This window comes from Rhinopithecus bieti, unplaced genomic scaffold, assembly GCF_001698545.2.
Source record: "Rhinopithecus bieti isolate Rb0 unplaced genomic scaffold, ASM169854v2 scaffold_73860, whole genome shotgun sequence".
NCBI classification, from domain to species: Eukaryota; Metazoa; Chordata; class Mammalia; order Primates; family Cercopithecidae; genus Rhinopithecus; species Rhinopithecus bieti.
Genome location: NW_016828141.1, coordinates 194,632 through 220,252, shown reverse-complemented (window position 1 = coordinate 220,252; position 25,621 = coordinate 194,632). Strand labels below are relative to the sequence as shown.

At 36.5% G+C, this 25,621-nt stretch overlaps 1 protein-coding gene across 1 annotated transcript in view; it reads left to right on the top strand.

Moving 5' to 3' along the window:
* The window catches only part of LOC108523607 (cGMP-dependent protein kinase 1-like), a 626,604-nt gene that overhangs the window by 462,195 nt on the left and 138,788 nt on the right, over positions 1-25,621 (top strand). Inside the window, exon 5 of the mRNA XM_017864291.1 lies at positions 15,245-15,308. Coding sequence (XP_017719780.1) covers positions 15,245-15,308 — 64 coding nt within the window. The remainder of the gene's footprint in view (positions 1-15,244; positions 15,309-25,621) is intronic.

Below are 25,621 nucleotides of genomic sequence, written 5' to 3'. Positions count from 1 at the left end.
TTTCCTTTCCCAAGCAGGTTGTTAGGCTCTTTCCGTCTATTGGTCTCAGAGTTTTTGGTCAGTACTAGAAGCGTCTAGAAGATAATGTGCTTCTTATGTATTTTTAAAGCCTAGATTCATTGGAAGAAAGTACTAAGAGTGTCTTGAGTCAAATGGAGAAAGAGGAAGACCTTGGAGACATTTCCCCAAGAGTGGGTTTCTCTGCATGCAATTACCTAGAGAGGTTGACCTGACCAAGGTTCCCTTTCTCCTTTGTGCACACGAAAGCAGAGAGTCATTGGACTCCAAGGGCCCCTTGTGACATTGATAGCAGGGAAGTTAACAATTTTGCTCCTCACCTTTTGGACATAACATGCTTCCTAGATTCAGGTATGACCTTGAGGAAAAGCGAAACAATGAGTGTGATTTAATATCTTCCTGAAAAAGAAAGGTTGATACTCCAAACGCATATGATTTGATTTTTAAAATGAAGAAAAGGATATTTCCAACATTCTTGAGTCTAGACTGAGGTTCATATCTGATGTACTAGAGATTTGTTTTGATTACTGAAGGTCTTAAATAATAACAGCATTTGGAACATTTTGCATATACTGTATCATAATTGTGGTAGTGGCTGAACTTTATTAAGCATTTATTATGTGCCAGGTACCTTCTTAATATGTTATACCTACTATTTTTATTGTGTTCACCACAACTCTATGGAGAAAATGATATCATCTTATTTTTAAGGTAAAAAATCTGAGGCCTGGCATGGTGGCTCATGCCTGTAATCCCAATACTTTGGGAGGTTGAGGCAGAAGGATCACTTGAGGCCAGGTGTTCAAGACAAGCCTGAGTTACATGATGAGACCGAGTCTCTACAAAAAAATAAAATAAAAATGAGCCAAGTGTGTGCAATGTGCCTGTAGTCCTAGCTACTCAGGAGGCTAAGCTTAGGTGACAGAGCAAGACCCTGTCTCTTAAAAAAAAAAAAAAAAAAAAAGAATCTGAGATGCAGAGAGGTTACATAACTGGCCAAAAGCATAGTTAATAATTAGTTAATAATTAGTAGCAGAGCCTAACTTAACCTGATTTCTTTTGATTCTAAAACTCATATGTTTACCCAGTGTACAATTCTCCAGTATAAGGAGTTTAAATTTTATCACATATATAATAAAAATACAGTGTATCTTGTATCTCTAGAGTGGTTTTCCTTATTTAAAGTATTTTTATGTGAAAAAAATTTGAATTCTCCTAATCTGGCAAGATAATAGACAGCTATTAATAGGTTGCGGCCACTACGTGATAAGGGCTAAACATTGCTAAATCTGGCAGTGATGTGTGAAGTAGATTGAAGTCAGATGTGGGACAAGAAACTAAGAGAAGGACCAGTAGTAAGACAATTGCATAACAGACTGAACCAGGATAAATACCAAAGCATCCAATTAAGGGATACAAGTTTATTTGGTGCAGAAAAATGTCTGATAAGGTTGCTAAGGGGAATAATTAGGTAGCTTTATATAAGGTTGAGGACCTTTAATCCCTCATCAATACAGATTGATTTTTTTAGAAAGTCATAAATTTCTGCTTTTATTCTTTTATTCTGTAAGGAAGTCACTGGCACAGAAATAAACAATACTTGTCAATGTCAGCGGCACTAAGTTTGATGCAGGGATGATTTCTTGTAAGAGAATCAGAAGGCTACTCTTCTCCATATGCTTCCCAGAGATAATTAATATAACTCCGTATGCTTCTTCCTAGGTAGAGGACATTGTTGAACTATTTGCAGATTTTTGTTTGTTCAGATGTTTTGGCTTATAAATATGGGGCTACATCTGATATTCTTTGGTTATATTTTAAAACTATAATGTTTTGAAAATATCAAACCCTTTACTACTAAGTTAGAAAATAACTTGCTTGTTGAATATTTAAAAATTAAATTGTTTTTATTGATTCCTTCCAACCACAGAGAGCCATCCTTGTCTCTTCTCTTCTCTTTCTTTCTTTTTTTTTCAGCTGTATTTCTTTATTATTATTATTATTGTTGTACTTTAAGTTCTGGGATACATGTGCAGAACCTGCAGGTTTGTTACATAGGTATACACATGCCATGGTAGTTTGCTGCACCTATCAATCCATCATCTACATTAGGTATTTCTTCTAATGCTATCCCTCCCCTAGCCTCCCACCCCTGACAGGCCCCAGTGTGTGATGTTCCCCTCCCTGTGTCCATGTATTCTCCTTGTTCAACTCCTACTTATGAGTGAGAACATGCAGTGTTTGGTTTTCTGTTCTTGTGTTAGTTTGCTGAGAATGATGGTTTCCAGCTTCATCCATGTCTCTGTAAAGGACGCGAACTCATCCCTTTTTATGGCTGCATAGTATTCTGTGGTGTGTATGTGCCATATTTTCTTTATCCAGTCTATCACTGATGGGCATTTGGGTTGGTTCCAGGTCTTTTCTATTGTGAGCAGTGCTGCAATAAACATATGTGTGCATGTGTCTTTATAGTAGAATGATTTATAANCACAGAGAGCCATCCTTGTCTCTTCTCTTCTCTTTCTTTCTTTTTTTTTCAGCTGTATTTCTTTATTATTATTATTATTGTTGTACTTTAAGTTCTGGGATACATGTGCAGAACCTGCAGGTTTGTTACATAGGTATACACATGCCATGGTAGTTTGCTGCACCTATCAATCCATCATCTACATTAGGTATTTCTTCTAATGCTATCCCTCCCCTAGCCTCCCACCCCCTGACAGGCCCCAGTGTGTGATGTTCCCCTCCCTGTGTCCATGTATTCTCCTTGTTCAACTCCTACTTATGAGTGAGAACATGCAGTGTTTGGTTTTCTGTTCTTGTGTTAGTTTGCTGAGAATGATGGTTTCCAGCTTCATCCATGTCTCTGTAAAGGACGCGAACTCATCCCTTTTTATGGCTGCATAGTATTCTGTGGTGTGTATGTGCCATATTTTCTTTATCCAGTCTATCACTGATGGGCATTTGGGTTGGTTCCAGGTCTTTTCTATTGTGAGCAGTGCTGCAATAAACATATGTGTGCATGTGTCTTTATAGTAGAATGATTTATAATCCTTTAGGTATACACCCAGTAATAAGATTGCTGGGTCAAATGCTATTTCTGGTTCTAGATCCTTGAGGAATCTCCACACTGTCTTCCACCATGGTTGAACTAAGTTACACTCCCCCCAACAGTGTAAAAGCATTCCTATTTCTCCACATCCTTTTCAGCATCTGTTATTTCCTGACTTTTTAATGATTGCCATTCTAAATGGCATGAAATGGTATCTCATTGTGGTTTTGATTTGCATTTCTCTAATTACCAGTGATGATGAGTTTTTTTTTTTTTTTCATATGTTTGTTGGCTGCATAAATGTCTTCTTTTGAGAAGTGTCTGTTCATATCCTTCGCCCACTTTTTGATGGGGTTGTTTCTTCCTTGTAAATTTGTTTAAGTTCTTTGTAAATTCTGGATATTTGCTCTTTGTCAGATAGAAAGATTGCAAAAATTTTCTCCCATTGTGTAGGTTGCCTGTTCACTCTAATGACAGTTTCTTTTGCTGTGCAGAAACTCTTTAGTTTAATTAGATCCCATTTGTCAATTTTGGCTTTTGTTACCATTGCTTTTGGTGTTTTAGTCATGAAGACTTTGCCCATGCCTATATCCTGAATGGTATTGCCTAGGTTTTCTTCTAGGCTTTTTATGGTTTTAGGCCTTATGTTTAAGTCTTTAATCCATCTTTAGTTAATTTTTGTATAAGATGTAAGGAAGGGGTTCAGTTTTCTCCATGTGGCTAGCCAGTCTTCCCAACACCATTTATTAAATAGGAATCTTTTCCCCCGTTGATTGTTTTTGTCAGGTTTGTCAAAGATCAGATGGTTGTATATGTGTGCTCTTATTTCTGAGGCCTCCATTCTGTTCCATTGGTCTTTATATCTGTTTTGGTACCAGTACTATGCTGTTGTGGTTACTGTAGCCTTGTAATATAGTTTGAAGTCAGGTAGCGTGATGCCTCCAGCTTTGTTCTTTTTGCTTATCATTGTCTTGGCTATACAAGCTCTTTTTTGGTTCCATATAAAATTTAAAGTAATTTTTTCTAATTCTGTGAAGAAAGTCAATGGTAGCTTGATGGGGATAGCATTGAATCTATAAATTACTTTGGGCAGTATAGCCATTTTCATGATATTGATTCTTCCTATCCATGAGCATGGGCTGTTTTTCCACTTGTTTGTGTCCTCTCTTATTTCCTTGAACAGTGGTTTGTAGTTCTCCTTGAAGAGGTCCTTCACATCCTTTGTAAGTTGTATTCCCAGGTGTTTTATTATCTTTGTAGCACTTGTGAATGGGAGTTCACTCATGATTTGGCTCTCTGTTTATCTTTTATTGGTGTGTAGGAATGTTTCTGATTTTTGCACATTGATTTTGTATCCTGGTGAGAACACTTGGACACAGGAAGGGGAACATCACACACCGGGCCTGTTGTGGGGTAGGGGGAGGGGGGAGTGATAGCATTAGGAGATATACCTAATGTAAATGATGAGTTAATGGGTGCAGCACACCAACTTGACACGTGTATACATATGTAACAAACCTGCATGTTGTACACATGTACCCTAGAACATAAAGTGTAATAATAATAATAAAAAAAGAACCAATGACAAAAACCACATAATTATCTCAATAGATGCAGAAAAGACCTTTGATAAAATTAGACACCACTTCATGCTGAAAACTCTCAATAAACTAGGTGTTGATTTAATATATCTTGAAATAATAAGAGATATTTATGACAAACCCGCAGCCACTATCATACTGAATGGGCAAAAGTTGGAAGCATTCCCTTTGAAAACTGGCATAAGACAAGGATGCCCTCTCCCACCATTCCTATTCAACGTAGTATTAGAAGTTCTGGCTAGGACAGTCAGGCAAGAGAAATAAATAAAGGGTATTCATATAGGAAGAGAGGAAGTCAAATTGTCTCTGTTTGCAGATGCCATGATTATATATTTAGAAAACCCCATCATCTCAGTCCAAAATCTTCTCTTTCATTCTACATTCAGTCTACTAGGAAATCATGTTGCTTCTACTTTCAAAATGTGGCAGAGCCCAGTTGCTCCTTATCTCCACCTTTGCTTCCATGCTGTCCAGCCCTCCATCCTCTGTCATGCAGTAGACTCTTATCTGGTCTACCAGGGTCCCCTTTTACGACTTTACAGTTTATTCTCCCTAAAGCTGGAAGAAGGATTTTTTTCATGTGTAAGATATGTCACTCCTAGGCTCAAAATCCTGCAATGGCTCTACATTTCACCCAGATTAGAGCTAAGTTCTTACAATGATCTATAAGCCCCTTTGTGACCTGCCCCCACCCTTACCTCTTGATGTCTACTCATCTTCCTCCTTTCCCCAGTTCACTGAAGTCTAGGCACCCTGACCTCTTTGCTACTCCTGGAATCTACCAGGCACTTAAAAATCCTTGGCTCACTCTGTTCACTCTGCCTGGATGCTCTTCCCCAGAATCCAGTTATCTATCTCCCTCACCTTTCTCAAGGTTCTGCTCAGATCTTACCTTTAAAGTGAGAACATCCTGGTCAGCCTGTTTAATCTTTCAACTTGCCCCTCCTTCCATTGTAATAACTGCTACCCTGTTCTACTTTAAATAATAAAAAATTCTGTAGCCCTTATCTAATGTAACTCTATGATATAGATGTATATTTAAAATATGTATAATATACATTATTTATCATACGTATTCTTTATTTTCTATTTCCTTGATGAATAGGCAGAAATCTTTTCTTTGGTGCACTGATGAATCGTAAATGCCTAAAACAATTTGTGGCTCATGAGTTATTCAATAAGTTTTGATGAAGAAACAAATTAGTTAATTACACAACAATTTTTTCCAATATTAAAAAAAAATTGGCCAGGCATAGTGACTCATGCCTATAACTCCAACACTTTGGGAGGCAAAGGAAGGAGGATCACTTGAGGCCAGGTGTTTGAGACCAGCCTGGACAATATGGCGAGACTCTGCCTCTTCAAAAAACTGGTGGTGCACATCTGTAGTCCTAGCTACTCAGGAGGCTGGGGCAGGCGAATTGCTGGAGCCCAGGAGGTTAAAGCTGTGGTCTGCAGTGAGTTATGATTATACCACTACACCCCAGCACTGATGACAGAGCAATCTGTCTCTAAAAAAGAAATAATATTTTTTCTTTAAATGGGCCCATTCAGATACATTTTATCTACTTATAACCATAATTGTGCACTTTATGTTTTTGATATTATAAGAATATATTTACAAAATAGAAACTTTGAAATTATAAGAAAGCGAGAGAGAAAAAATATAAGACTAATAGTCATTCCACCTAACACAATATCTGTTAACCTTTTGATTTTTGCCTGCAAAGCTCTGTTCACAATTATAGGAAGTGTCTGTAAAGTGTAATCATTCCATTGTATACATAACTTTTAATGTCTTCTCTTAATATTATCTTGTAGGTATTCCATGTTTTACATATTTTTCATCAATACATCAATTTTGATCACCATGTCAGTGATTCTTCAACTTAGGTTGATTATATCTGTTAGTATTTACTGTATTTGGAATTAAAAATGAAAATATTTGAAAAATATTTATTCACTAATTCATTTGGAAACCTCAATAATAAACATATTATGTTGTAACATAAAGTCTATTTTTAATTAAAATAACCATATTTTCCCAAATCAAAAAAAAAATAGAAAGAACTTTAGGTTTACAATTATACATGTCAGCACTTTGGGAGATCAAGGAGGGTGAATCACTTGAAGTCAGGAGTTCAAGACCAGCCTGACTAACATGGTGAAATCCCCATCTCTACTAAAAATACAAAAAATTGGCCGGGCTCATGCCTGTAGTCCCAGCTACTTAGGAGGCTGAGGCCTGAGAATCTCTTGAACCTGGAAGGAGGAGGTTGCACTGAGCCCAGATCCCACCACTGCACTCCAGCTTGGGCGACAGAGTGAGACTGTGTCAAAAAAATTTATATAATATATATTATATACATATATAATATATATATATATATATATATATATCACAAATTTCTCAATATCTATCTAACTTGACAAAAGACTGGATTCTCATATCGATATGGTTTGGATGTGTGGCCCCCTCCAAATCTCATATTGAAATGCAATCCCTAGTGTTGGAGAAGGAACTCAGTGGGAGGTATTGGATCATGGGGTTGGATCCCTCATTAGTGGGTTAGTGCCATGCCCTTGGTGATGAGTGAGTTCTCACTCTATTCATTCTCATGAAAACTGGTTGTTTAAAAGAGCCTGACAACTCTCTTACTCTCTCTCTCACCATGCTACGTGCCTGATCCTTTATTGTCTTCCACCATATTTTAAGTTTCCTGAGGCCTTCCCTGAAAGCCAAGCAGATGCTGATGCCATGCTTTTACAGCCTGTAGAATCATTAGCCCAAAGAAACTTCTTTTCTTTGTAAATTACCCAACCTTAGGTATTCTATTATAGCAATGCCAAGCAGACTAACACACAAATCTTCTTCTGCATTCAATCTGTTGAATTTATGTGGTTCAGGTTGAAATATATGAGAAAATAAAACCTCACAGATATATGTAGTAGCAAAATGGAGGCTTACGCTAATAGCCTTTCAAGATAATGTGGGCATTCTTTTTTGTGATTTCATACTTCATTAACATCCAACAAGTGTCAGTTTCTTAAAGGTTAGTTGCAATATGGAATCTGAAACTATAGCAGTAAACTTTTCATACTCTATTATAACATTAAAATCCACCTATCCACCTTACAATTTGAATGAATCATTTACCCATGTGTGATTTTTATAACATTATGCTTTTATGCTTTGTCATTTGGAAATGATTGGCTCACTGAGTTATGCAAAATTTCCAATATAAAAAATCATATTTCTTAATGTCATATTTCTTAACTACTGATGTTATCAGGAAAAGTCTTCAAGTATTAGAAAGCTTTTATGCTGACAGTGGCAGATAAAAGTTGTCTGAAGTTTTAATTTTCAGCTGAAAGTTTGAATTTTATCATAGGCAAAAACCACTGTCTGTTATTGCCCTTTAAGTGATGGGCTTAACTTTGTTCATTCTGAAAATAGTCCGCCAATACCCATAATTTTAAAATCATTTTCTAGTAAAAAATGATGTTCCATGAAAAAAATGGCTAACTCAGCTTGTAACTCCAACAACCATTCAAATGATTTTCCTTGAGATAACTATCATACTTCAATATTTTGTCACACACACAATATCAAAAACATGCATGCAAAATTTAAAGATTTAAATTTAAGAAAATTAATACCTTTTACTATTTCAGAAAGAATTTCATACTTTAAAGTAAAACTGGCATGTTATTTATCTTTTCTATGGTGACTGTGTGGTGAATAAGAAAATAACAGCTAGTATAGTTTGGTGTGACTGCTTTTATTTATACTGAGAGCCACCATCACTTTTGCACCATCAATGCAAATGTCAACACAGTCATTCCAGGATAAGCTTTGACAGTCAAAAAGTTATTCAACTCCATCTTTTAAAAAGTTATTCAACACTGAATAGCACAGTTACCACTTGTGTTTCTTGCCACATATTCATGTAAATGATAATTTCTTTGATGATTAGTTTGTTCTGGTACTAGAGGAATACAAACAAAACAGCGAATCCAGCCATGTCTGTAGCTTCATTCATTTGTAAAGCAAAAGTATAATTGTGCAGACAAGATCTTAACTCAGTCTTTGTTTTGTAGGTAAGCCTTTAATTCCAGCAAGGTACCATACCGTTTGAAAGACGCAGTGCAATAATTTCTTTTACTGACTTTGCATCCAGCATGCATTCAGCAAAGTCAACTATACAGGGTTTCATTCATCTCTTAATTATTGTGTGATCTTCTCTACTGAATGCAATATGGTAACCCATAAGATACTTGACTGATTTTCAGTTTTAAGTTGAAAAGCTATACAACACACTTTTCTTTTAGAAAATGCATCATGTCTACATTTTAAAACTCAATTTCTTTTCTTTAAAATCTGAATGATTTGTCTCAAAGTGGTGTCATAACTTAACTGGAATGATAATCTTTCCAAAATGTTTTGTATAGCATACTAAGGGAAATTATTATCTATACAATGAGAGAAAGATAGCTTTCATCTTATTTGTATTTCTTATTTACAGTGTTTCCAAGTTTCTTTGGATTCTCTATCTTCCATGAGTCAGGAACTCTCTGGTGTGACATTTAAAAAATTTCATTGATACATAATAATTACACATGTTTATGGAGTACTTTTGATATTTTGATGCATTCTTATATTTTCCAAGTGTCTTTGGACTTAAAGATTGACTGCTGGGACTTGAGAATATAAGTCTACTAATCACCCTTTCAAAGCAGATAATCTGTTCTTAAATTAAGAAAAATATTATATAAACTTTTATTTTTTATTTTTATTTATTTATTTATTTATTTTTTGAGATGGAGTTTTGCTCTTGTTGCCCAGACTGGAGAGTGCAATGGCATGATCTTGGCTCACTGCAACTTCTGCCTCCCGGGTTCAAGCAATTCTCCTGCCTCAGCTTCCCAAATAGCTGGGATTAAAGTCCTGTGCCATCATGCCTGGCTAATTTTGTAGTTTTAGTAGAAATGGGGTTTCTCCATGTTGGTCAGGCTGGTCTCGAACTCCTGGCTGTGAGTGATCTGCCTGCCTCAGCCTCCCAAAGTGCTGGAATTACAAGCGTGAGCCACCACACCCAGCCTTAAACTTTCTTTTATTAACTTNCTTTCCAAGCAGATAATCTGTTCTTAAATTAAGAAAATATTATATAAACTTTTATTTTTTATTTTATTTATTTATTTATTTATTTTTTGAGATGGAGTTTTGCTCTTGTTGCCCAGACTGGAGAGTGCAATGGCATGATCTTGGCTCACTGCAACTTCTGCCTCCCGGGTTCAAGCAATTCTCCTGCCTCAGCTTCCCAAATAGCTGGGATTAAAGTCCTGTGCCATCATGCCTGGCTAATTTTGTAGTTTTAGTAGAAATGGGGTTTCTCCATGTTGGTCAGGCTGGTCTCGAACTCCTGGCTGTGAGTGATCTGCCTGCCTCAGCCTCCCAAAGTGCTGGAATTACAAGCGTGAGCCACCACACCCAGCCTTAAACTTTCTTTTATTAACTTCTTAGTAGTACTATACAATTCTAAAATTACAAGATAAAATTTCAAATGTATAAATGTTTTAAAAATATGTAAAACTGTTATTGAAAAATAAGGAATCCAAATGTATTTACTTTTTTTTCTACTCAGGCACACAGAAACATTAAGGATTTCAAAAGAATGATCTAGTAGATGATGATAATAAGGTTACAGAGATTATAACAGGTGTAATGACTAGTAAGAACACAGTAGAAGTACTAATAGCATACTAAGTTATGTAAACAGTACACCTATCATAAATCTACTACCTTAAAAATTTTAGGGAACCCAAGAACAAACAAGCATGCATTCTATTTGTCATCAAAGTGATAATATCATTCTATGTCAGGTGATCTCTGGAGAATTCTACTGTGTGCATGTGAAAGAATAAGTGAAAAAAGCAAACTCCAATTTATGGAAATAGTTTTGACATTTGAAGACCCATATAAAAGGGTCACAGGAAATCCCTGGGTTCCCAGACCACATTTTGAGAACTCTTGCTGCATTTAATTATGTTATTCTATATGTGCTCCCAGTTTTTGTTTTTATTGACATGCTTTAATAAAATTATTCGTACTTAGGTTTTCCCCCTCTTAGTTATTATTTTCATGCAATAGGAAACCATAAATAAAATTACTAAGATGAATTAAGAAAATGGAACATCTACTAATACAACTGTCCTAATCTCTTCAAAATGTCAGTGTCATATGGGCAAAGGTGGGAGGGTTGTCATAAAATGAGAGATGAAAGAGAGGAATGACAGCCAAAAGCAGTGTTCAGATTTTGACTGGATTTGGTTTGAAAACAACAACAAAATATTGATAAAGACACTTTTGGATGATAGGTAATATTTGAATGTGAGATAAATACTAGATGATATTATAGACTTATAGTTAATTTTGTTAGCTGTGATCATGGGATTAAGTTTATTTCCTTAGGAGAATTTTTTTTTTTTGATATGTATGCTGAAGTATTCAAATTGTTTCATATTGGCAACTTACTCTCAAATGTGTCATCCAAAAATATCCATATATCCATTAATCTATGCACACACATAGAAGAATACATGGATTGAGAGTAGATAAATAAAGAATGATACCTGTTAACAGTTGTCATTCTGTAGGTTGGGGATAGAGGTGATCTTTATTATTCCAGACTTTCAATTGATTTGACATTCTTTATAATAAAATGTTTGGAAATAAATGAAGTCACTAAATCAAATGTTACTAATATTATTTATTTATTTCCATATCACTATCTAAAAGAATACAGTGTTGTTTTGAAAGGCATTTTTTTAGTACATTCATTGAAAAGTATGTAGCTCAGTGAGTAAGCAATCAGCTCCACCATCAGTTAGAGGGGATGTTTCATCCTTTCTTCACCAGTGCTGAGAGTGGAATGACCTCAGGCAGACTTTCAAGGTCTCAGTTGTCTTATCTATAAAATAGATGACAATAAGAATGGCTATTTGATAAGGTTGTTGTAAAAATGAAATTTATATTATCTATAAAACCCTTAGCTCACTGCCTGGCAAAGAGAAACTACTCAAATCTCATCTTCTATTATTGTCATTACAAATTCTAAGTCCTTGCTACATTCAATTAGAAAAACCAATGGAAAAGCACCGCACATTAAATCATCTCTATTATATTACATTCTAGTGCATTCTGTAACGTTGGGCCTATTGCAAGTCCTTAGGGAATCAAAACAATAGGTAATGCATCTGTAAGAATTACTGATAATTAGCATGTAAATTGTTACAATATTTTTTTTTTATATAACTGAAAATATTCTTCTCTAATGTTTAAACATTTTATCTGGAAGTTCGTCCTTGTAATTATTCTGCCTTCAGTTTTCTACAGTATAGATAACTTTATTTTGAATTATCTTATATATAATTTGTGGAGTCTAAATTGATGTATTTTGATGTATTGGAGCAAACTGAACTAATATATTTCATGGGTAGAAATTCAAACTATAAACATTCTCAATTGTTTTGTTCCTAGTGTGTAAGCTACTAGTAGACCAGTCATTCTTAGAAAGCAAATCAATTATGTGACAGAATTTATCTAGTGTTTGCAGAATATAAATCTTAGATGTGTAAAGATGGCTAGAAAAGTGTGTACACAGTAATTTATGAAAGTGAAGGCACTTATTTTCCTGTTAAATAGTTTTCTTTTGTGAAGTCCAGACGTGCTTCAGTTGTTACTGGTAATATTTTAGAGTGTTTCTTCTTAAAATCATCCTTAATTTTATTAGCAATAAATGCTGCTCAATGTTTTGAGGCATTTAAAAAAGGCATTAAAATTGTGAAAGATTATATGTTTAAAATGCCCTCCTAAAACCTGATGCTTTTGTTTTCACTTAATGCATTCTATAGTCAAGTAAATTTCTTCTCTTGGATAAGAACTCTCATGGAAATGAAAATACTGTAGTATGGCTAGGGATAGCCAGAGCCTAAAGTAAAGTAAGAGGCATAGTATAATAGGAATAGGCTGGTCTAAAGAAGGAAGCCAATTATAATAAAATGAGAAAAACTCAGTTCTAGTTTGTATTTTCCACAAATACATATGGGATAGAAGCACTCTAATTATTCATCTCACAAGAAACTGAAATACAGCTCATTAAAAGAACAAGGCAGGACTAAATTTTTCAACCTACATAACTCATGGAAACAGCTTCCTCTATCTCCTTCTGTCTCTCTGTGATATGGTCCATCCAGCTGCTGAAATAGGCTGCCTTCTGGAAATTAAACCCCACATGGCTCAGACCGTAGCAGTAAATCTGGTACAACAGATGGTTCTGGGTGAATTGTTACACCTCTGCATAAAACCTTGGGATTTCATCAATGAGCTTTACCCTAAGTAATGGAAATCAAGGTGATAAATTAACAACAAAACTTTCATGCTTTTACCAAAAGAGCATATTATTATTTTTTTATTGTATCATTGTAATCAAGTCAAAATTGTGCTATAAGTCAAATGTCAGGCATACAAATATATATGCACTCAGTTATAACCTTTTCTCCAGTCAGACATTAAGCTCTGATTAATTAAGACTATAGTTCCACATCCCAGTTAGATTTTCCAGTGAAGTTTCAGTAATTACATGTTGATAAGCTTTTGTTTTCTAAATTTAAAGTTATTATAATTTCACATAAAATAAGTTGTATTGGTTTGTACATTTGACATCATTTGGTATTTTTATTTACTGTTTAATGGGGAGATATAAGAGAACACGGTGAAAAGAATGGAACTAACATTGTATTTTGATGTATTGGAGCAAACTAAACTAATATATTTCATGGGTAGACCTTTTCAGGTCTAATCACTGTCTTATGAAGCATTCACAAATTCATGCTTTCGTAACTACATTCAAAATATGTTGTTTGTTATTTACAAATCGCTGAAAATACAGGGGCTTGAAAAGACAGATATAGTTCTTATTTTGTGGATTTTAATTCTAGCAGAGAAGACATGCAATAACAAGTATCCAATTAATTATCTAATTACAGTTGTAGTATGAGATTAAAGAGATCATGATAGGAGAACTTGACCTAGCTGGAGAGGGGTTGAGGAGAGTGGGAAGCTTTCCAAAGTTGTTAAGTGAATGCTTGCATATCTGAATGCATCATCAATCAACCTGTGTCTTGAATAATGGTTAGGAGTTGGCCTGGAGAAAGGTGTGTGTATGGAGGGAGACCTGGAAAGGGAAATAGAGCTTAAAGGAACCTGGTGACAGCAGACTAACAGAGGAGAGAGTGGCTTTCTCCTCATTATAAGTTGAGGCACCTATCAACAAAAAGAGTCAAACTCTGAAAACTATTTGTAGAGATCTATTCTGAGCCAAATGTGAGGGCCATGACCCATGATACAGCCCCACGAAGTCCTGAGAACATATGCCCAGGGTGGTTGGTTTACAGCTTGATTTTATACATTTTAGGGGGACAGAAGTTACAGGCAGACATCCATCAGTACATATAAGGTATACATTGGTTTGGCCTAGAAAGGTGGGAAACTCAAAGTGGGAGCTTCTAGGTCATAGGTAGATTAGAAGATTTTCTGATTGACAATTGATTATAAGAATTAAGTTATTATCTGACGACCCAGAATCAATAAAAGGAGTTTCTGGATTAAGATAAGGGGTTGTGGAGATGAAGGTTCTTATTATGCAGATAAAGCCTCCAGGTAGCAGGCTTCAGAACTCTTATCAGACATAAAAAGATGCCAGACTCTTAATTAATTCTCTCGAAGATTAGGGAAAAGACCTGGAAAGCAAAGGGGATTCTGTATAGAATGTAGATTTTCCCCACAAGAGATAGTTCTACAGGAGAGAAATATTTTTCAAAATATGTCAAAGGAATATATTTTGGGGTAAAATACTTCAATTTCTTTCAGGGTATGCTATCTGTCATGTGATTCTATACTAGAGTCAGGTTGGAATTTGGTATCTTATTTCTACAAAGAATCTGTTTTGTCAGTCTTAAGATTTGTATTTTAAGACTTACAATGAGTCTTAAGATTTCTATTTATATTTTAATGTTAATCTGGTAGTTTTGTGACTGAATTCCAAAGGGAAGAGGGTATAATGAGGCATGTCCAATCCCTTCCTTCCCATCATGGACTGAAGTAGTTTTTCAGGTTTACTTTGGAATGCCCTTGGCCAAGAGGGGCATCCATCAGTTGACTGGGGGGCTTAGAATTTTATTTTTGATTTACATATCCATGGTCATGCAGGTAAATATAACAGTGATTTGGACTCAGTCTATCCAAACTCCAAGTTTTTTTTTTCATACTCCATGCCTTTTCCCTGTTAGACATCAAACCATGCTTAAATGATTGCTTTGATCTTCATCTGCAGCTTTTTACTTTTTTTTCAGGTTGTGTGGCTAATGCAGTTTTTTTTTTTTTTTTTTTTTTTTGGCAGATTCTTTGTCATAAAATAGTTTTCTATTTTAATTTAGATTCATGGTCATTTTTATTACTTATAAAAGTAAGTTGCGCTTCATGTGTTCAGCACTATTCTGTTTTGTTTTTCAGTGTTCCAACATTCCAGAGCCTTCCTGAAGAGATCCTCAGCAAGCTCGCTGATGTCCTTGAAGAGGTAATTGTTTTTAGCCTTTGAACTTTTTGAGATGGGATCCAGCCTGCTTGGCTGGTTTCTTTCACAGCTGTGTGATGAGGAATCACAAACTGCAGAGACCTTTAAAAAATGTTTTAAGCTCTGGGATGAGCTATATATTTGGCTTCATATAGAAAGTAGCTTAGCATGTCTGACATTTATATGCAGGGATGTGCAAATCAACCTAATTATAGAGGGAGACAAACTTTTTGTTGTTGTAAATACCATGTTACTTTGACTTACAAGAATAGGAACTGGCATATTTCTCTTATTTTAACTAGTGTAAAGTAAAATTGTAGTTATCGCCACTCTGAAGCTTCAGATTAGCAAATTTACAACTGGGATTAGTAGTTGGGCACTTATTTTATTACCATGTAAGTATATTTGATACACATAATTTTATGCCTGAAAGTGGAATGTCACTTTTAGTTGTTTTTCTCTGAACCCATAAAGCTATGGTTTTGAGAAAGAGGAGAAACAATACACATGAGGTTATCCTTTTGTAGACTGGGATTCATAACAGCAGCAGCAGGAGGAAGTTTTTCCATTTAAATTGATGAGCTTTATACGGAATATAGTCTAAAGTTGTTGTCCTAAAGGTATTGGGCATATAAGTTTTGTTTCAGGTTGAAAAGATTAAAAAATTGTGTTTTCCTGTTTGCTGAGGAAATAGAGGTACATTGGTGGTGTATGAAAGTTCAGACTTTTTCTCTAAAGGTTCAAGTCTAAGTCTTTTGGAGTGAATTGACAATAGAGAGATTAGCAGGAGAAAATGTCATACAGGAATAGTATATGGGAGAGGTCATGGTGACAGAATTGGAAGATGGGGTCAGAAAAAGGTGTGTCTAGAGTGCTATAGGTGCAGCCAAGTAATGGAGGGCCACTTAGAACATTGCAATTAATTTAATTTTTACTTAGAGTGAGATAAAAGTCATTGGATGGCTCTAAGCAGAGCAATGAAATTATTTGACTTAGGTTTTTAACAAAATTGTTGTGGCTGCTATGTTGAAAAAAAAATAAAGAGGCTGCTACAATAATCCAGAGAGCAATAGTGGTGACTTTATTCACTGTAGGAAAAGGAGATTGAAAAATCCTCAGATTGTGACTATATATATAAAAAAATATACATATGTAAATATAAATATATACATATACAAATATAAATATATACATATATAAATATAAATATATATACATATATAAATATAAATATACATAATATATTTTTTGAAGACAGTGTCTTGCTCTGCTCACCCAGGGGCTTGGGAAGTGCAATTGACGCGATCTCAGCTCACTGCAACCTCTGCCTCCTGGGTTCAAGCCATTCTCCTGACTCGGCCTCCTGAGTAGCTGGGATTACAGGTGCCCGCCACCATGCCCAGCTAATTTTTTGTATTTTTAGTAGAGACAGGGTTTCACTATGTTGGCCAGGCTGGTCTCAAACTCCTGACCTCGTGATCTGCCTGCCTCGGCCTCCCAAAGTGCTGGGATTACAGGTGTGAGTCACCGCACACAGCTGATTGTGACTATATGTTGAAGGTAAAACTGAAAAGCTTTACCATTGCAGTACACTAGTGAAATGAGAGAAAGAGAGGAATCAAGGGGAAACCCTGAGGTTTCTGTTGTAAAAAATTAGAAGGATGGAGTTGTTATGAAGTGACATGAAGAAGACTGGAAGAACAGTACACTGAGGTGGAGAGATAAGAAGCTCAGGGAGAGAGACTAGGGTACAATCAGAAACTTAGAGATCTCTGGTAGGTAGATGGTTTGTTGTAGCATTGTTTGTGTGGAGGGAACTGTTGGCTATCTGAATATCACTCTGTGGGACCAAATGCAGATGAACACAAGGCAGAACCCTGAAGGAGGGAGCAGCCAACAATTATTATAAAACCATGAATAGATCTTAAAAACATCATGCTGAGAGAAAAGCTTAAAACCAAATAAAAGAGATAGTTATTGAAACATCATTTAAATATATTAAAATATATGAGCACAAAAATACATTTTGCTGGGAGTCCTGACAAACAAAATATTGAACATTGGATACATGTGAACAGTGGTCTGTATCAGAAAAGGGAAGGTAGACCTATAGGGATAAAAGATAATGAATGAATGAATGAAGAGGAAGGCATAAAGCCTTGACTGATTCTTCACATTTCTACCTTAAGAGAATGAGGAATGAAGAGAGACCAGGAAAGCCTGTGGAAGTAGGAGGAAAATCAGGAGCATTTTGCATGTTAAAATCCAAGAGAAGATAATAGCTTAGAGAAGAGTCAGCAAAGCTTGGATTTTAATTTAGGTGAAAAGATAAGGAGAGAAATGGGGTCAGCAGATAGGAAAGGGAAAGTCAGGTTGAGAGAAGAACAGAAATCATTATTGAAGCAGGAGACAGAGAGGCTTGCACATATAGCCTCTTGAGTAAGCACAAGAGAATAGGCGCTATAGTGCCTCTAGAAACAGGGAAGGTAGACTATCTGGATACACATGCAGATGGGTGGATTGATGTAGTGACTGGAGCTGTGGAAAGTCTGTTATGATATATTCTATTTTCACAGTGATACAGAAAGCAAGGTGATCAAATGAGACTGGGGATGGGGTAGAGGTACAAATGGTTTGAGGAAGAAAGTAGGAGAAAAATGGAAAAGTGAATGGACTAGGGAAAGTGTATGATTGCTAGGCATCATTAAGGCCCTGCTTGATGTTAGCAATCCCAAATCTAAGTTAAACAGACAACAAGCATTTATTCAAGACTATTGCAATAGGGGAAGGATATTTAAATCCATGGAACAAAAGGTAGGAGAGCTTTTAAGCACTGGGGTAAGCTAGTGGAAAAGTCACATAGGTAACTCCAGTGGGGGTACTCTAGGAGCGAGGCAGTTGTCCATCATCATTAGGCCATCTGTGTTTGCTATTTGTTCCTTATGAAAGTTAGGGTCCCATCCTCCGGAGAGACTGAGAGAAAAGGACCTGTCTCCTTCCTTCTAAGATTACATTTCTAAAGGATGGCTCCAAGGTCCTTGAGAAAGATATTCCTGGGGTGTGAAATCAGCTGGGAGAAGATTTTCATCACAAAGAGGCAGATTAAGAATTTTCAGTTGAAAGTTCTTTAAAAGTTAGTGCTCTAAGTGAAAGGAAATCAGTAGCCTTGAGTCAGGAAGCTGACTGTCTAAAGTTTAGTCAAAAGATTAGTCAGAGGGGAAATTAAGCCCTCTTGGACACTAGAACATTTGATTATGTGTCCGTTTTTTAGCCTCATTCATTTACCTGGATTCATTTTCCAGGTAGGTATAGAACTGGATTTAACCAGGATTTTTATTTTGTCAGAAGAAGATGGGTGGTTGATAGAGAAAATGAGGAGTTGAATGTGCATATGGATAGTGATTGTAATGATTCACCTTGAAATTTAAACAGGGCAAGGAGGAGAGAAACACCAGATGGGCAATGGCCAGTGAGAAGTGGTAGAATCAGTGACTTTTAGTCTCATGAGGTTAAAGAATTTCTGGAATAAAGCTATAAGAAGGAATAAGTTGGAAAGATAGTGAAAATGCTTTTGTCTCACAGGCAAAAAAAAAAAAAAAAATACCAGTAATTCTGTGATCCATATAGAGATTCTTAGCTGTTGGCTTTTTGCAGTCAGCTTTGCTATGACTTACTGGTCTCCTTCATCTATGTGAACACAAAGTGCAGCAGAACATTGTCACGTTTGACTCCTATGTTCAAGTATAAAAAATTTATGAGAAACAGTACTGGCTATATTTCTCTCTGAATGTGCTGACCTGTAACCTTTGTAAATATAAAACTACTTTTCCAGGTTGGTCTTTTGCCTTTTGCTTTTTTTATTGAATACACTGAAGAACTCTCTGGTGACACTGCGTATTGTTGTTTTTAAATCAAACTAAAGCACAAATTTATCAGCCCCAATCAACCTCCTAAAAACAACAACAACAACAACAACAAAGATTCCATGAAATTCTTTAATCATCGTCTTTCTTTTCCACAGCTGTAAAAGTATTTGCTATTTTGTGTTACAAAAGCCATAGCTCTATAAATAATTCTGACCAAAGAAATATTTTAGTATTTTATGTCAGATTTTCTAATCAGAAGATGCCTTAATTTGTGTTTGGATTGTGTGAGCCATAGTACAGTCCATACCAATGCTGAATTAAAATGGAAACAGATGATTAAGTACTCATATTTGTTTTCAGGATGTAAAAATGAAGTAAACACACAAAATGCAAAGTAGACATGTAAATACAGTACCCAGTACAAACATAGTGTTTAACTCAAGTTGAATAAACAGGCACAATGAGAAGCTAAATTATGTATCAGACAAAGTGAAGCAAATTTGGAAGAGCAAAAGCAATATCGAAGTCACATAACATTAAGGGGAAATGTGCTTGCATAATAATTGAGCTGTCTTTCTCAAATAGCCACAAGAAGATGAAAGAACCCCAGATTATTCTGAAAGGAAAGCAGTACCATTAAAGCCTTCAACGAAGAAGTTTACAGCTTTGTTTGTTTGACAAATATTTATGGAGCACCTGCCATGTGTCAGGAATTGTTTCAGGTCCTGGAGATTCAGGGCTCTGCTCTCATAGCGTGTGTTTCAATGAAGGATACTATGACAAGGAAGGAAGGAAAATAACATCAAGTGAGAAGGCTACTTCTGTAGTTACTAAGGGAAGAACTCTCCGAGGAGGTGATATTTAAACCAAGATCTAAATGAACGTACGGGGAGCCATGTGCATCTGGTGGAAGGGAGAGCAGACACACCATTTTAAAGTAGGAATGAGTTTCCTGTTCTTAAGGAACAGAAGGAATATTTGTGGGTGGTAGCAGTACGTTGAGAGGAGGCTACAGAAAATTAAGCAGGACCAAGTTGCAGAGGGTTCTGCCAGTCATGATAAGGAGTCTGGTTTTTATTCTAAATATAATGGTGAGATTTTTAGGGTTGTAAGTAGTAAAGTGACATAAGCTGAGTTATGTTTTAATAACATCTCTCTGACTATTGTGAGAAGAGTGGATTACCGAGGGAAAGGCCAGTTAGAGGTCTACTGCAAAATAACCCAGGTGAGGGTGGATGGTTTGCATGTGGACTTATTTCTTATTGACTATTCATTCTGAATATTCATTGTAAAACAATACTTGCAGCAGAAGAGAAAACAATTTAAAAGTGATATGGAAAGACAGAGACTGAGAGAAATAAAGTATAGCCAGACAGAGCATTGAATATAATGATATTGAAAGTGATATGGTTAGATAAGTGTGACAAGAAGGCAAGAGTACAACACCTGGGGAATCCTGTTCTGAAAATGAAGAAATAAAAAAAAAAAAGGGGGCTTTAGGAGTGATTTCTGCCATTGCCCTCCCCAGCCCCCACCTATCCCCTTCTGAAATTTCTAGCATAAATTTACCACCCACTTGTGAGTTTCTCCCCGTGAGATTACAGTAATGAATCTCTTTATTCTGTTTGTTTGTTCATTGGCATTATTATTATTATTGTTCTAAAAATTCAACTTTTATTGTATTACTATTATTTTTTTGAGATGAAGTCTCACTCTGTTGCCCAGGCTGGAGTGCAGTGGTGTGATCTCAGCTCACTGCCATCTTCATCTCCCTGTTTCAAGCGATTTTTGTGCCTCAGCCTCCCGAGTAGCTGGGATTATGGGTGCGTGCCTCTATACCTGACTAATTTTTGTATTTTTAGTAGAGACAGGGTTTCACCATGCTGGCCAGGCTGATCTTGAACTCCTGACCTCAGGTGACCCACCCGCCTCGGCTTCCCAAAGTGCTGGGATTACAGGTGTGAGCAACTGCGTCCACCCAACTTCTATTTTAGATACAGGGGTACATGAGCAGGTTTGTTACATGAGGATATTGCATGATGCTGAGCTCTAGGGAATGGATCTTGTCACCCAGGTAGTGAGCGTAAGTATCCATTAGGTAGTTTTTCAACCCCCACGCCCTATCCCTGTCTAGTAGCTCACAGTGTCTACTGTTATCATTTTTATGTCCATGTGCATTCAATGTTTAGCTGTCACTTACAAGTGAGAACATGTAGAAATTTAGTGAACCTTTTTATCTTTCCTTTATATAACATACTAGAACAACTTCCTTTGTATAGTGAATCACTCCTTCTTCAAGAACAAACAAGAGTTTTCTCTGGTGCCTTTGAAAAGCTGTGTATACTTACAGATATAAAGAGTTTCTTAGTTTCTTGGTCAAAAACCTATCCAGACCAAACACAGTAATCTCAATATTTTCCTAGGCTGTGTTTTGAAAGACAAGTTCAAGTAATTTACTTGACTCTCTAAGTGTTCACTGTTATTGTCACTGCAGTATACTCTACTTACCCCGTATTTGACTCAAATTGAGACAATAAATATTAGAGATTATTTTAGGACTCAGATTTATTTTGCTAGAGAAGCCATTTTTAATTTATAAAATGGAAGTTTTATAAACTCTGACTTTATAAACTGGTTGCATTAATCTCTATGCTATCCCATATAGTACTGTGAAAATATGTATTTGAATTAATTGAATGTATTCGAGTCTATTCTGAGAGTCTAGGAAGTACCTGGGGGAAAAGGAAAACATTGTGAAATTATAAAATAGGATCCAATCTCCTCTTTCCTACTATAACAAGTTAACTCATTTTCTTTCTTCTCTTATATATCTAAGATATGTCTCTATACATGAATTGCATTTTTCAAATGGATTGAAGAACCCCTAACTAATCTCCAGCTAAGAAATAGTTCTCTTCAATTATTTACCACTCAATCACAATGGAGAAATGTCAGTGACAAAAGTTAAAAAAAAAAAAAAGTCATTATCTAAATGTTGGGACTATGGTGATACCTTTAAAGAAAGCGATGGCCGGGCGCGGTGGCTTTTTTTTTTTTTTTTCTAACCAGCACTTTGGAGGCTGGACGGGCGGATCACGAGGTCAGGAGATCGAGGGGACCTCTGCGCTAACACGGTGGAAACTCCGTCTCTACTAAAATACACCTAGCCCGGCGAGAGTGTCTACTAACTCTTTTAGTTTTCATCTGAGGATATTTCGGTGCTGGCTGGTGGCTAGTCCCGTAAGTCCGAGTTCATTTACTCGGTGGAGGCTGAGGCAGTGCGAATGGCCTGAAAAGAAATCCAGAGGCGGAGCTTATGCATGTGTCGCTGATCGGGACTCTCATGCACTCCGTCCTCGGAGAGCGACAAGAGCGAGACTCCGCCTCAATAGAGAAAAAAAAAAAAGAAATTATAAAGACACATGGAGATAAGCGAATAAATAAAAAATTTTTTTTTTCATAGAGAAAAGTAGCAAAGATTAACCTAATATGTCACAAAAAGTACTTAAAAGTCAATTTGAATGAGGTGTTACACATTCACAAATGGGGGAGTAAAAGTCTAGATACCTTAAGGAAAACTGAACTTTACTGAGAACACCAAATTGGAGAACCAAATTAAGTCAACAAATTCACTTTTTACCACCTGATGTGAGTACCGTTCCTTTATCTATGTGAAAAGAAGTGGGGCATGGATGCTATGTTTAGATCTCCTGATTTTTAGGTAGGAAACAAAGCATATCAGAACCACTTCTTTGCTTGTATTAAAATTAATTTCATGTCCAATTTTCCCTCTAAAACATTTGATGAGATTTTCTTGGAATAAAAGACTTCTGTCTCACTAACTTTTTAAGAACTCTCTACCTTTGATTCCCAATTTTGCATGATTGGATCTTGGAAACATGTCAGCCTAACTTATGAGTTGTTCTGATTTGTGTCCCTGGATGGTGCACTTATGTATGTTATTATTCACTGGGTATTTATACGTATATGACACTGACAAGGTCTTGGACAAATAACATTTCTTACTAAATTATTAATTGGGACATTATAAGAAAGTTTTTTTTAAAAGACAAAAAATAGACAAAGAGAGAAAACGTATTTCAACTCACCCTTGCTTAATGATATAGTAGGAAGTACATATCAGATTATACATTCCAGGGACCCTCTTGGGAAAAGGAAGTTAATGTAACCAACTTACTCTCACTTGCTGCCAGGTCTAGCAGGCTGATAAATAATTTAGTTGTCTTAGCTGTGCAGCTGTTCCTCAGTTTTACTGTCCTGATGTGTTGACATCATCCCAGACTCCTTTGCATTCTCTCCAATTGTGAGTAATACAGAGAAAAAGTCCTGCCTTAGGTGGAGTTATTGGAGTGCTGTGAAGCTCTCTCTTTTGTCATTCTAAATAGGCCTAGACTCTTCAGGAAAGACACTGATAAGGTAAATGGCAACATTATTAGTTTTCTTTGAAATCTGTTGTTTGTAACTAAACTTTTTCTTCCCTTCCTTCAGGTTTGGCTCTTGCTATTCAAAGCCAAGCTGGAAGAGATTAAAAGTTCCTGTTCTTTCTCAATTGCTTTGGCCTAACATGCTCTGAATTTGACCTTTCTCCAAAGAAGATATACAAAAGTACTATAAGGACACAAAAAGTTTCTTAACATTATTAGTCATTTGGGAAATGCAAGTCAAAATCACAGTTAACATACTACTTCACACCCACCATATTGACTAGAATCAAAAATAATAGACAATAACAAATATTGGCAAGGACGTAGAGAAATTTGAACCTTTACACATAGCTGGTGAGATTGGAAAATGGTGTGCCTTCTTTGGAAAATAGTTTGGCAACTTCTCAAAATGTTAAACATGGAGTTACCGTGTTATCAGAGGTGTGTGAACCAGAGCAACCCCATCTTGAGTAGAAGCTGGGTAAAATGAGGCTAAAACCTACTAGGCTGCATTCCCAGACAGTTAAGGCACTCTAAGTCACAGAATAAGATAGGAAGTCAGCACAAAATACAGATCATAAAGACCTTGCTAATAAAACAGGTTTCAGTAAAGAACCCAGCTAAAACCCACCAACACCAATATGGCGACAAGAGTGACCTCTGGTCGTCCTCACTGCTATACTCCCACCAGCACCATGCCAGTTTACAAATGCCATGGCAGCATCAGGAAGTTACCCTAAATGGTCTAAAAAGGGAAGGCATGAATAATCCACCCCTTGCTTAGCATATAATCAGGAAATAAATAACCATCAATATGGGCTGCTCTGTCTATGGAGTAGCCATTCTTTAGTCCTTTACTTTCTTAATAAACTTGCTTTCACTTTACTTTGTGGACTCACCCTGAACTCTTTCTTGCCTAATATCCAAGAACCTTCTCTTGGGGTCTGGATCAGGACCCCTTTCTTGTAACTGTGTGACCTAGCAATTCTACTCCTAGGTGTATACCCAAGAGAATTGGAAACACATGTCTATATAAAAACTTCTACACAAAAGTTGATAGCATTATTACTCATGATATTCAAAAAATGCAAACAACCCAAATGGTCATCAGCTGATGGATAGGTAAATAAAACGTGGTATATTCAACAATAAAATATTACTTGACTTTAAAATGGGTGAAGGACTTGATACATGCTACAACATGGATGACTTTGAAAGCATTTTGTTAAGCAAAAATAAAAGTTAAATGCCACATACTGTATGATTTCATTTATATGAAGTATATAAAACAGACAAATCTCTATATAAAGTAGATTAGTAGTTGCTAGAGCTGAAGGAGGACAGTGGAGAAGGTGAGTGACTATTAAGAGTGTGGGCCGGGCGCGGTGGCTCACGCCTGTAATCCCAGCACTTAGGGTGGCTGAGGCGGGCAGATCACCTGAAGTCAGGAGTTGGAGAGAAGCCTGGCCAATATGGTGAAACCCCATCTCTACTAAAAATACAAAAAAGTAGGGCGCGGTGACTCACGCCTGTAATCCCAGCACTTTGGGAGGCCGAGGCGGGTGGATCACGAGGTCAGGAAATCGAGACCATCCTGGTTAACACAGTGAAACCCCATCTCTACTAAAATGCCAAAATTAGCTGGGCGTGGTGGCGGGCGCCTGTAGTCCCAGCTACTTGGGAGGCTGAGGCAGGAGAATGGCGTGAACCTGGGAGGCGGAGCTTGCAGTGAGCCGAGATAGCGCCACTACACTCCAGCCTTGGCACTGAGCGAGACTCCTTCTCAAAAAATAATAATAAAAAAAATACAAATACAAATACAAATACAAAAAAATAGCCAAGTGTGGTGGCACACACCTGTAGTCCTACCTACTTGGGAGGCTGAGGGAAGAGAATTGCTTGAACCTGGAAGAAAGAGGTTGCTGTGAGCCAAGATCGCGCCACTGCACTCCAGCCTGGGCAACAAAGCAAGACTCCGTCTCAAAAAAAAAAAAAAAAAAAAAAG